This window comes from Chaetodon auriga, chromosome 10, assembly GCF_051107435.1.
Source record: "Chaetodon auriga isolate fChaAug3 chromosome 10, fChaAug3.hap1, whole genome shotgun sequence".
Lineage (NCBI taxonomy): Eukaryota > Metazoa > Chordata > Actinopteri > Chaetodontiformes > Chaetodontidae > Chaetodon > Chaetodon auriga.
In genome coordinates this window covers 3051170-3065100 of record NC_135083.1, presented here as the reverse complement: position 1 = coordinate 3065100, position 13931 = coordinate 3051170, and the positions used below count along the sequence as shown (strand labels likewise).

At 44.0% G+C, this 13931-nt stretch overlaps 1 protein-coding gene across 1 annotated transcript; it reads left to right on the top strand.

The window, feature by feature from the left end:
- Window positions 1-3267: 3267 nt before the first annotated feature.
- On the top strand, window positions 3268-13013 carry marchf9 (membrane-associated ring finger (C3HC4) 9). The gene is made up of 4 exons (XM_076740942.1): window positions 3268-3941; window positions 9430-9585; window positions 10879-11071; window positions 11662-13013. Exons 1-4 carry the CDS (start codon window positions 3609-3611, stop codon window positions 11991-11993), a joined length of 1014 nt encoding a protein of 337 aa, XP_076597057.1. The 5' UTR covers window positions 3268-3608; the 3' UTR covers window positions 11994-13013.
- The last annotated feature ends 918 nt before the right edge of the window (window positions 13014-13931 follow it).

Sequence of the window (13931 nt, the reverse complement as noted above, 5' to 3'; positions counted from 1 at the left end):
AACCACAGGACCAAAAAACTGTGTGTAAAGTATTTGAAAGTAACTCCACCTCAAGCAGCTGCGACAGTGAAATGCTGCTTATGCATCGATGCATCAGTGTTAATGATCCAGTGATGTCAAATATATGTGAACTAATCAGTCACATGGACATAATGTACTGCAGAGCAAACACTTTTACCTTTGCTCCTTTTAAGTAAGTTCTGATAATGAATTCAGGACTTGGACTCAGTTGCCACTTTATTAGGCACACCTAGTTAAAACTAATGTAGTCTGTCAATAAATTCAAGTTTCTAATGTTCAGTTTTTGTTGAAACGTTTTTTGGAGGATGTAGTTTGTGTTGCTGCTGAGCTGTTTTGCATGAAACAGAGAGTTGTTTCTGTTACGCAGCCTACTGACATAAATGAGGTGGACAAAAAAATAGAAACGCCTGTCAGTAAAAAGAAAGCACGTCAGGCTACGTCCTCCAAAACGACCGTACAGTTGACTCAATGCCAAACACCGTTACAACGTCATGAGGTTGGATTTACGGTAACACGTTATAGTACAGCCCACTACTTACAGTGTAAATTTGTGAGATGGATCAGGTACCAACAAAGTACTTAAAATCAATACTTCATATATTTTTGTAAATGCTGGACACAGGATATGAAACTGTGGGAAACAAAGTGGGAAAATGGTGTTAAAAATACTGATAGACTGCAAAATGTGAAGTAATTATGCACAGTCATAATATGCCATCAAAACTGTGGGGTATCCAGTATTTAGAAAAATAAACAGAGTATAATTAGTAGGCTCCTTCCCTCTAAAATGGCCAGTTGTTACTCCCTTGTTCCCCACAGTCTTGATGTCTTCCTCTGCACTTACATTTAAGTGGCAGTATGAAGGGGTAAGTATCTTAATGTTACATAATCCAGTCAACACAATTGCACTGTAAATCGTGGGCTGTGTCATGAAGTGTTGCCAGATTTGGTAAATAGTGAGTTTATTTACGCACACAGAACTTTTCAAGAGCAGACGTCACAAAGTGCTTCAGAATAACAGACAAACAGAAGACAATGACATGCAGACGGAAAGCTAAGAACGTAAACAGAATACAATGAAACCAGAAACTAAACAAAAGCAAGTCCAAACAAGAGAATGTCCACAGATCTGAAGTCCAACAGGAGACAGTTCCAAAGTTCAGGAGCTACGACCTCAAAGACCGACCAACAAACCCCCATCAGAGGCCTTCAGGTTCCCACAGGTGAGCAGGCAGGTGCCTCATCAGGACCATGCAAGGCTCCCAGTGTGATCACAAGAACCTTCAACTTCATTGCAGGATAAGGTTTGGATGGGTGTACCTAATAAACTGGCAACTGAGCGTGTGCTCATAATGGAGTATTTTTATTTGTTGTACTGGTATTTCTACTACAGCAAAGGATGTGAGTGATTCTTCCACCGCTGTAAGGAACCCTGAATCTCACACACACACACACACACACACACACACACACACACACACACACACACACTTACCACCACTACTTACCTAACCTTAAACCAAATCTTATCTTAAAATGTTATGATTTACCTCATGTGAACTTCATTTTATCCCCACAATGTGAGTAATTCACACACACACACACACACACACACACACACACACACACACACACACACACACACACACACACACACAAAGTCGTGTGTTCATCACTTCTGGGGACATTCCATAGACTTCCATTCATTTCCTGGAGACCTACCCTAACCATAACCATTACCTTAACTTAAACCTTCACCTAAACCTAACCTTGTCCTAACCTTAAGCCAGGTCTTCACCCTAAAATGTAATGATTTACACTGCAGGAATTTGCATTTATCCCCCATAAGGAAGGCGAGTCTCCTCAATGTGCCTGTAATCACATTTATGTCCCCATAACATCAGTAGTGCGTGGACACACACACTCACACACCTACGAAAAGTCGTGTTTCCATCATTTTTGGCCTCCCTACATAGACTTCCATTCATTCCCTGGAGACTCACCCTAACCATAACCATAAATACGCCGCGCGTGCACACGCACACACACGCGCACACACACTCATTAGCAGGGAGGTCCAGTTCGTACTTCGCGGGCTCCCTGTGCATGTGGCCGCCGCGCGCACGTCAGCAGCGGGCAGATCAGCACCCTGGACAGCGGCGGCTGGTCAATAATAAGCAGCCAGAGCTCCTTCCCTGCCCAGCTGCTGGGAGCACGGGGAGCGGCGCATCACCCGTCGGAGGGACGACAGGAGAAAAACAGCGGCTTGTTTACAGGATGACAGTCAGCTTTTTTTTTCTTTTTCTTCTTCTTCTTCTTCTTCTTCCTCTTCTTCCTGTTCCGGAAGTAGCTGCTGCGTTGGTTCAATCTCCAAGCCGACCATTTCGAGGAGGAAAATCAGCGCCAGCAGTATCATCACCACCATCTATCTGATCCAATAATCAATGCCATAACTGCTGTGTAATTGCTCTCGGATGCGAAGACATCTCCGCGCGTCTTCCCCGTTTTCCTCTGTGATGAGAAAAATCGCAGGGTGTCTCTATTATTCCGCCTCCCTTTGACATTTCAGCGCACCGTATTTTGGCTCGCGACGAAATGCTGATGGACATCGAGCGAGGATGGGAAACATGGGGCTTTCGGGTGTTTTTGTGCTGCCGTGTTTCCAGCTAGGCTCCTGAAAAAAAAATATGCAAATGGTGAGGATTGTGCGCGCGATCTCGACGCGGATTGTCGGGGTGAATGGCTCGGATTGTTCGCGGATCAACCGGAGGCTTCACAAAAAGGAGATGAAATAGAGAGGGGAGGAAAAAAAAGATGGACCATGATCTGACGCTTGGGATGCTACACTGACGGACAATAATAACAATAAAGAAATAGACTTATTCTAATCACATCCGAATCAAACTTCCATTTCATCTTCCGCACCCTTTTTTTTTTTTTTTTTTGGCTTTTTTTTGGATTATGATTCTTGACAAGAGTCCCAGATGTGACTGTGTGGATGGCATGTCGTTGTGTTTTACATCCCATCTCCTGTTTCCCTGCTCCGCGCTGCTCTCTCCTCCTCTCGTCCACTCTCTCGCAGTCTTCTGCTTTGGGTAGCAAAAAAACATGTAGGCTATTTTTTTTTCTTTTTCTTTTTTTTTTTAGCTGCAAGCCCAGTGCATCCGAGAAAAAGGTGTCTTTGAGAGCAGCGGTGAAGAAAATGGACCGTGGAAATCAGGAAAAGCCTCCAAGTTGTAATGTTTTCTGGGGTGCGGTGGGAGATGCATCTAGACGGCGTTTGCCGAGTTGTTTGAGTAATGAATATTGAAAGAGTGTGTCGGCCAGCTGAAAGGGAAAATCTTTCATCCGCATTGGCTTAGACACACATGCCATCAGTGGGGCGAGAGCCTTTATTTCTCTGGATATCCAATTAATAGGCTGGTTGTGGTATAATTGAGCATACTACAATGAAAATGAACACATCGGATGTATAAATAATAACAATAATAACAATACTAATAATAACAATAATAAGAGGAGGGGAGAAAAGACAAAAACATTTCATTTATTTATTCCAGTCTGGCGGATTCTGTATGTAGCCAAACATGTTCAAGTATCGGATCCGCATGTTTTTTAATGAACTGAAAGTCCTGGTGTTTATGCGATCCGATTCGAGACAGTCCGGCTCAGACACAGATAGACGGTCCACCACCATGCGGGGTCTGGGGATGGGCGGCTGCGGTTGGCCGCCTTTCGTCGACTGCCATTCCCGGGATGATGAGGAGGAGTACTACGGCAGCGACCCGCGGCCCCGGAGCCTGGCGTTTGAGGACAAGGAGCCCAAGCTGCAAGTGGGCCTGGACGCCGTGTCTCTGGCCAGCACCGCCAGCAGCCTGCGGACCCCCCAGTGCCGGATCTGTTTCCAAGGCCCAGAGCAGGTAGACGTGCAGCAGAGAACGGTTCCTAATGCTGATGCCACGTCCTGTGTGGATGGCAGACAGGCAGGCAGGCAGACAGGCAGGCAGACAGGCTGTTTGTTTCACATTTCTGTGTTTTAAATGTGCTGCACGGAGCTTTCAGCATGCATGGTTTGTTCCAGGTCAGCGGGATTTTTTAAACAACCACACCGGGTTCTGTATTATAATCTGACATTTTCATTTTTATAGCAGGCTCCAGCAAATCACAAAGGGTCTCTGATTCAGTGGAGCACTACAACCATCCTGTCCTACATCTCCCTCTCTCTCTTTCTCCCACCCACCTCCCCCTCAACTACCTTCTTTGAACAAAAAAATACAATCTAGGATGAAGGCTGGCTTGTAATCAGGCAAAAATAGTCAAATCAGTTTTATTTATATGCCCCAAAATCATAAATTTGCCAGGATGGGACACCTTCTGTTCTTCGCCCTCGATTTAGAGGCAAATATTGTCCCTTTGTTTTCTAAAAAGATGACTGCTCAGTGATCTGGTTATCTAAATAACACTGTTTTCATAGCTAAGCTAATCAGTGGTGGGGAGGCAGCAGTTCCCACACATCTGAAATCCGGCCAGCATAGCAACAAAGAAAGTTAGCCAATTAGGTCTGCAGGATGACAAATAGAGTGAGAGGGACTGAATATGCATGAGTCACAATCATTTTGTAAATGTAAATCAACTGTCCCCCGTCTGCATGTGTCACAGAACAGGATGATCAACTATTGATCCGGTGACGATCACTGACAACGCTGTCGACTGTGACGATGAATGACAAGTTTAATGGATTCGTCATCCATTTTTAACTTCTATTGTCTTTTTTTTTTTTTTTTTTTTTTTTTTTCAGAGCCCAAATGAAACAATAAGTAATGCATCTCTTTGGTCTGTGGCCAAATGTTGATCTCACCAGATGTGCAGAAACCTGTGCCGCCTGGCTCAGCAGGTAGTCCTGAAGTCTGAGATAATTAGGAACACTGTAAATCCTGCAGGAGCACAGATGGATATTACCATTTAGTCACTTCCCTAAGATAGGCGTATAGTGTCATTACAGCCCATGTGCTAATTTATGACATCTGCCTTGGAGTCTCTATTGTGAGACATAGTAAACTGGAGAGCCGCAGGAGTATAAATGAGTTCAGGCTTGTTTTGGATATGAAGTCATGTGACGTTACAGACAGGGATCAAGCCCAGGTTGCTGTTTTGCCCACTCAAACATCTTCCGTTAATAAAAGGTTGATGTTTTGAGCTTTGGGCTGTCCGGCAAGGTGACTCATCGTGCAACATGGCTCTGAGCTGCCTCTCTTAGCTACAGACAAAGAGCAAGCAAACAAAGCACTGAGGGAAAACCCAGAGACCACGCTACTACACCAGCTCCACACGCTGATTTTAGCTTCTTTCTGCCTCCATAGCACTCAGTTTTCTAGTCAGTGCAAAGGTAACGTGCCTCATACCTCCTCGGGTGCAGGGCGGGGGGAGCACACGTTTGCCATTTTATTGTTATTTCATTATTCAAGCAGGTCACAACAGGGGCCGGGATCATGTCGCTGTCAGCGGGCCAATTACCTACAGACATAATCACCTTGCTCTGTGGGCTGCATTGAGAATGAATCCTTATTAGCTGTCTGTCAAAGGCGTCAGTGTGTGCCACGGTACAGTAGCTGGGCCACTGATTCCACTTAGCGATGTCTGGATTCACAGAAGTCGTGCCGGAGCCTGCTGGAGGGGCCGGCCGCCTTGGGTCTGCATGGACATACATGCATGTTGGAGGGGTGGCGACGGCGGCGGAGGAGGTGGTGGTGGCGATCACCCCTGCCTGCCCTTTTCACTCGTGGTGCCCAGCAGCGTGTTTCCACAGTGACACACAGTCTGCAGCTCAGGGGGCACTTCCACACCGGAGTTTTTGTCTAAAGGTTACAGCTGAGGAGGAACACCGTTTTCTTAGTCATAGAAGTGACACACCAAATTAACACCTCCGTGCTCTGTGAAGTGGCCGTGAGGGACAAACCCACGCCAGATCGGCCGAGCAGGAGGGTGTGTGTGCGTGTGCGTGTGCGGTGAGCAGCCTTTCTGTTTGCTGCAAAAGGTGCCCGTTGTTGTGAAAAGATAAGTGTTTTTCTTACTGTCAACAAATCTCACAAAAAGACCAAAACCAGCCATGAATTGATCCGACTGATGAGGGTTACGTGAGTGTGTCTGGTGCGTTTCTGCGCCACAGAGCTCCACTGTTGTTCAAAAACACAAATCTTCAAAATTAAAAGGCAAAATATTTGCTCGTGCCCTCCGGAGCGACACGTGGAAGTGTTTTATGATCGCATGCCACTTTGAATCATTTGTCTGTGCCTTCAAAAACCGTCATGACTCACTGCTGAAAAATGAATCAGTTTGCTGATGTAACAGCACAACGGTTAAGGTTTGGTTGGGTTTAGGCACAGAAATGACTCGGTTAGGGTTAGCGTCCGTCGCTCAAACCAGCGTTGACTGTCTGTAGGAAACAGGAAATGTTAAAGTGTCCCCCCCCCGACCTTCAGTGGCCTTTGTTGCTTTCCGAAAACGTCGCCTAACTTCCTGTTTTGCTCCTGTCATAATTACTGCGGCCACTAGGGGGCTTCGTTACTTCAACATAGCTCGTCGCATCTTTTTTGGGGAATTTGCAGAAACGACTCGTGCCGTCGGTTTTCTTGGAAAGAGTCAAAACATTAAAGAGCCGCACGGTCGCTCTGGCTGACATGTTCCTTCAATGCAATGAACTTGGACTTTATTTTGATTCAATCCCACATTCACCATCCTGCTGCTGGAAATACTCACCAGAGCGCTGAATGTGTATTAATCCGCAGCTGAAAATAGTCCCCAACAAATGCTCGTTTGAGTAACGTTTGCTGAAAACGACAGTGACCAGCTGCGTTAGGAAATGATTTAGCCTTTTTTTGAACCATTTTAAGATGAATGTCATCAGTAGGAACCACGTTGGTTCCTTTTGGTCTTTTCATGTGGTTTGTTGACATTAACAACAGTATAGAAATCCTCCAGCTTTATCCTTTCAAATGGAACAAGAAGGTTAATTTATAGTGTGATGTTGCTTTGCTATCAACACAATATAACTCAATATGTTCCAGTTTTATTTGAGTGTGTTCTGCTTGTCCAGACGCGACCTTTCATGTCTCATTTTGTTTTATACTCGGTGTGTTGCCTTCAGGTACAGTGGTTGACTCTCAAATGGGAGAACTTGAGGATGGAAAAGACACACTGCACACACAACAAGATGACAAACGCTGTGGTTTACTTCCATCTTTATTTGGTTAATTTCAGTTGGATTCACTTAGAATTGACTCAGTTAAATACGTTTCAGAGCTTTGTGTTTTCCCCTCAAGATCTTCAATATTAAAGCACGACCCTGATTCCAGAGAAGCTGGGATGTTGTATAAATCGTAAATTGAAACAGAATGCAATCATCTGCAACTGAACGCCCATGCAGTCATCTCCTTCATCCAATCATGTGTTCACAAAGTGGTGAACTGCTTGTGAATGACTGAGCCTTTCCAGGATGCCCCTTTCATACCCAATCATGATCCTCTCACCTGTTACCAATGAGCCTGTTTACCTGTGGAATGATCCAAACAGGTGTTTTTGGAGCATTCAAACGATCTCATTCAGTTTTTCTTAATGTTTACTCAGCGTGTAGACTTTTTTGGAATCAGTGCTGTATAACTGTAAAACCTCAGCTTTCTTCAAATCATTTTCAACCCATTATCAACTCATGTTTTTCCTCTATGAGTCTCTTTGCATTGAGAACATTGACCTCATTTTCACAAAACATTTTTACTGCATCGAGCTCCAAACAAGGCTGATGTCGTGAACGTTGTTCTGGAGATGCAAAGTTTTCATCTAAGCGTGTTTACGTGTTCAGTCTTTAACAACTTTCACACCTTCAGTCTGGTTTCCCGCAACTGAACTCATCACGTTCGTCTTGTGATCTTGAGAAGGATGATCATTATAAGTGAACATCAGACAAAAGTCCGACAAAAGTTTGAATCTTGAACTTTACTTTGAGATGGATTCAGGAAACACTACGCAAATAACATCAGCTTTTACATATGAATTCATTTTATTACTTAAATTTAGACGATCGGCCATCAAACGCGTCTGTTCCAGAGGATGGTTTAAAGTCATGATCACAGCTTTTTAAAGGTTTTTATCTTGCTCTGATTGATCATGACTTTCACATACAAGCCTGAAAATGTTTCCTTATAACACACACACACACACACACACACACACACACACACACACACACGCGACAGCTTGACATTTTAGAAATGTTTGCGTTCATTTGGATTTTATTTAGTTTCTCATATACTTCTGACCTTCTCTGTGTTATCTTTATAATGTCAGCGGGCGAGTTATTTTAAAGTTTATGAGTGGCATGTGGCTCATCTGCCAAACCCGATCTTTTATGCGGTGGGACACTTGAAGTCTTTTATTGTAAGTGGGAAGGTCAGGCGAGCCAGCTGGGGGAGCGACAGAGTGCAGACAGACAGGAAAAAATATATGAAGCATTATTTGTGTCGGCGCAGCTCTCTGGTGCATAAAACCTGTATTGATTAGACAAATAATTCTCTGGCAAGTTACTACGAACTGATTCTGATTCATGTCTGAGTCACCATTTGTAAATGAGAGATTTCAATGAGTTCTGATGTTAATTCATTTAGAAATTTGGACACAAAACTGAGAAAATCGATCTGAAATTTAGTTTGAGTTTAATCTGCTTTTTCAATTAAACTTGACATTTAAGTCACTGCAAAGAAATACAAACAAATTCAACACAAATTACAAATACAATAGGATTTTATTTTTTTTTATTTTATTTTTTTTTTTAATTATGCGTGCATCCACTTACACCATTACACCAACAACTGAGCCTGGTCCTGTGCTATGAAGTCATAGCTGTTGGTTAAATGTGAAGCTGCGGGCAGGAGATGGTTAGCTTAGCTTGGTTTAGCATAAAGGCTAAACAGCAGGTAACAGCTAGCCTGGCTCTTTTTTTTCAAAGTTTTGTCAAAGTAAATGACCGGGTGGTAAGGGAGTCCTCAGAAAAGGACTTACTCACTTAGCTTAGCATAAAGACTGGAAACCGCTAGCCAGGCTCTGTCCAACAGTTACAAAATCTGCATAGAGAGCAGCTCTAAAGCTCACTAATTATCTTCTAACCTGCTGAATCTTTAAAAACACTGCACACCAGTTCAATACTGTTATAATATTTGGAGGGAGGACTAAAGGGAAAAGTACAAAGAGTGAAACATGAGGTTCAACCTCAACAATTTGCATATAGGACAAACAGAATCTCTTGACCTTAGAGCAGTATTAGGCATAAACTCTGTGTATTCTTACCTGCAGATTCATGTACTTCACTCATGGAAAAATGAATTCATCTTGCTGTGTTCTTCCTCGTGTGTCCTGCAGGGTGAGCTGTTGAGCCCCTGCCGCTGTGACGGCTCTGTGCGCTGCACCCATCAGCCCTGCCTCATCCGCTGGATCAGCGAGAGGGGCTCCTGGAGCTGCGAGCTCTGCTACTTCAAGTACCAGGTCCTGGCCATCAGCACCAAGAACCCTCTGCAGGTAACCTGAAGGGAGTCCGCAGCACACACACACCAGCCCGTCTCAGCGGGGTTTCAGCTTTTAAACACAACAAGGCGCCACATCCCCTCTGGCTTTGGATTTGGCCTGAAAGCAGCACCGATTCTGTGCCCGCTCACCTGAGTGTGACTCAAGTTGCATGTTCAGCTTCCACAGCGTGGCTCAGTTCAGCTTGGTCTGGCTCAGCCTCCTGGTCTGACGCTCCTCTTGACTGGGATTCAGGGATGAGCGTCACATAAACAAGACGCAGACAGCATGTGAATATTTAAAGCCCTTTCTGACGCACAGGTGAACACAAACGCTGTCATGCTCTGTCAGGTGTGATCTTTTAAAATGCATGAGTGAATCAGGCTGGGAGATCTTATCGCATGCTGACAGAGACATTTCATAATAACATACAACATGCGAACGCTGCTGCATCAGACTCAGCCCTCCTCGCTAGAACAAATCTCGGGCCGTCACTGTGGTGCGAGGACTGTTTGCCATATTGTGCTGACACATTTTCCCTCTGCGTCACTGTCCTTCTGCCCCGCGTTTCAGAGGCGGCCAATGGCTCACATCCGACAGAGGATGCCATGTTTAAGCGTGCGTTTGTCCGACATAGTCGTTAAAGTGTGCATTGATCGTGGATCGTGTGATTTCTCTCTGCTGAGGTACATGGTGGAAAGTAACTGAGTATGTTTATTACTCAGTTTTGAGGTTAAGTGTTTCCATTTTATGCTACTTTATTTTGGAGTAGTCTTCGTCTAAAGTGGTTATAACTTGCTCTGCCAAACGACCTGTAATTATTTATATTTTCAGTGGTTTTCAGTGACAAACAGGCTGCATAGACTTTCAATGAAAAGGCACAAAAACGAGTTGGGATCAAATCACTTTACATGCAAATAGACTGTATTGTACTTATATTTCTTCCATTTTTTTGCCCTATTTGTTTGCATAAATAGTGAAACAACATTCTTTACAACCTTGAACCGTCATGTTATAATATTTTGATCGTTTAGCACTGAAAATTTGTGCATTTTTACAGGCAGCTGTGCCATTTTTCTTTGTATTTTGCATCACTGACAGCTTTATGCCGTGGTGATTTAACGAAGTGATGAATCGGATTTATAATTGAGTTTGTGCTAAAAGAGGCTACCCTGCGTGCAGACAGTTAAAAATGTGATAAAGATGAAGAAGAATGCATAGAGAGTCAATACACTGACGTATTGGTACTTAAGTAAAGGATGTGAGTACGTCTTCCACCACCGATTCACATGTTGTTCTCCTCTCCAGTGGCAGGCCATCTCTCTGACGGTGATCGAGAAGGTGCAGATAGCTGCCATCATCCTGGGTTCCCTTTTCCTCATTGCCAGCATCTCCTGGCTCATCTGGTCCTCCCTCAGCCCCTCGGCCAAGTGGCAGCGTCAGGACCTGCTCTTCCAAATCTGCTACGGCATGTACGGCTTCATGGACATCGTCTGCATAGGTAAAGGTGGACGCCAACGTGCGCAAGCAGCAGCAGCTTTACATTATATCACGTGAAAACTTGTGATTTAAGGTTTAGGCGACAGAGCACGAAGAGAAGCAGAGAAAGCAGGATGTGCTCTGCAACAACAACACAAAGTTATATTAATAAACATAGGTTGTATTATGCAAGGACAGAGTAAAAAAAACATGTATTCAGTTCACATTCTGGTGGTTGGTAAGGTCATACAAAATTTAACAAACTAAAGAAGCAGATGGTGCATAGGTAGGAGATGACAAATACACTAAAGGCAAAGCAAATGTTGACGGTGTCGCGCAGAACAAGAGATTCTGTTTTCCAGGAGAGACCTGGGTGACTGCTCTTGTGTAATTGTGAGTTGCTCGTGTAAGACAGCGCTGAGAACAGATGGCATCAGATATCTGCACTGCGATTATTGCCAACTGTCTATTCTCACGCACAGGCGCGGTGGAGCCTTCCCACCTATGAGGCCTTTCAGCTTTGTATTTGATGTAAAGTGGTGGGACTTCATTGGCTTTCATGCACTGTCCTTCACCCTGCTTCTTCCTCCTCTTCCTCTTCTCTCCGCCCAGGCCTCATCATCCACGAGGGGTCATCGGTGTATCGAATCTTCAAACGATGGCAGGCTGTCAATCAGCAGTGGAAAGTACTGAACTATGAGAAATCAAAGGACTTGGGGGACCCGGTGAGTTCGAGCAGCAAGACGGGGGCTCGCGGCTCTCGCGGTAACCCTCACGGTCTGGCCAGCAGCAGCGGCGGGCGACAGAGCAGGAGGTTAAGAACTATTCTGAACCACCACTGCGGATACACCATCTTGCACATCCTGAGCCAACTGCGGCCCAACGACCCGCGGATCAGCGCCGCCGCCAACCGGGAGGTGGTGATGAGGGTCACCACCGTATGAGGCGTTCGAGGCACGCGCGATGGGATAGACCTCGTCTTTGCGTCCGGATGTAAATGAGAGGACGGACTCGTGGACCTGATATTAAATATGACTCATGCAAGGCGACCTGGAGCCTGCGAGGAGCCGAGAGACGGCCGACAGACAGCGCACACTCGAGGATTTCTCCTCGTGTTTCGTACAACAAAAGGAAGCCAGATGCTCCTTTTCAATAATTAAAGAACTGATGAGAATAAGGACGAAAAGTATTAAAAGACATCAAACATGAAATGCGAGGGGGGGTGGGGGGGTGGGGGGGGAGTGTAAACAGGCTTTATAACCTAATACAAGATGAAGATGATGATGTTTTTTCCAGTTCAATATCAGGATGCACAAAGACATTTTCTTTGATTTGATCCTCTTGGTTTGATTTGTATCTGTTCTTTTTTGGGATTTTTTTTTTTTTTTTTACTCACTTTGATTTTGTACGGATGTATGATTTTAGAGGAAATCATGTAACTCCATACATGCCAAGCATTTCCAGACAACTATGTATAATGATCATAAAACTTTCTACAAGCTAACCGATGCTGGTAAACAGACCGAAAACTGAAGCAAACAAACACGAGGGGAACACAGGGGGGACAGCTGAACAATAAGTCATTAAGAGTAAAAAAAAAAAAAGAAAAAGAAAAAGAAAAAAAGAAACAATAAGATTTCAGTGACACTTAACCTTTCTGCAATAAAGATACGTATGTACATTTCACAGGGAATTTTGCATGGGTATATAATTTTATTCTTCATCACATAAACATAAGCACATGACAAATTTGCTCTATTTCGAATGGTGCTTGCCAAAATAAACACTTTAAAAACATCTGATTTCATTGCACCAACATTTTGTCATCGTGACAAATGGCAGTGTGTTACAGCTATTTCAGCTAAAATACAGATTGTTGCTGCTGTGTGCTGATTCAGATTTGATAATAAGTAAACTATTGGATTAAAAACGGGGATCTGATGATCTCTTACTCCTCAGTCTCACTCAGCCTCTTCTTTCCCTCACCTGAAGGCAGGTGTGTCATTTTCTCTTCTGGTGTAAATGCTGTAGTTTTTTTCTTTAATGACCTTGTTTAAACTGACTGAAACTCTCCCTCAGGTGAAATGAAATCCTAATAGAGGTAATTTGATCACAATAGAGCTGCAACGAGCAGTCAATTAATCAATTAGTCGATTCACGGAACAGATTAATTGGGAACTATTTTGATAATTGAATCGTTTGAAGCTGCTTTTCTCTGTTTTATTTCTTAGTCAACTGAATTTTCTCTGTGTGTGTGTGTGTGTGTTTGTGTGTGTGTGTAATCATTAGTTGCAGCTGTAATGGGAAAAAATGTGATAAGGATGAAGTGACACAAAGAAAATAAATAGAAAAACGTAGAATCTACTGGATATGTACAGTAGTAAAATCGATTGATTACGAACGATCACGACAGATTAACCACCGACATGATTTTCAGTCACTAACTGAGGAGCATAACTGGACTCTAGTCTCAGATCTGGTGAAATCCTGCATTGGCTTTGTGTTGGTGTTTATTTCCAAACCCTGACAGTGGAGGTGTGTCCGTGTGAAAACGCCTCCTGGGTGGAAACCTGCCAGTATCTGTCGCCCCCCAGTGGCTGCTCCTGCTCTCTGCACCCACTCACCTCCGAATGAAACCATCTCATTTCTCTGAGGGACGTAAACACAAAACACACTTCTCTGCTGCTAGAGGGCGTTCAGGTGCCTGCAGCAGGAGGGATTTCTGAATCTCTCATTATATAAATTTTCACTGAATATCTTTCTCTCCTCTCTGACCACAGAGAGAACAATGTTTGATAACAGCTGCGTATGAAGAAGACAGCTGTCCAGTGGTAACAGATTACAAAGAAAACATCTTTTTATGTTATCAGATAAATATCTGG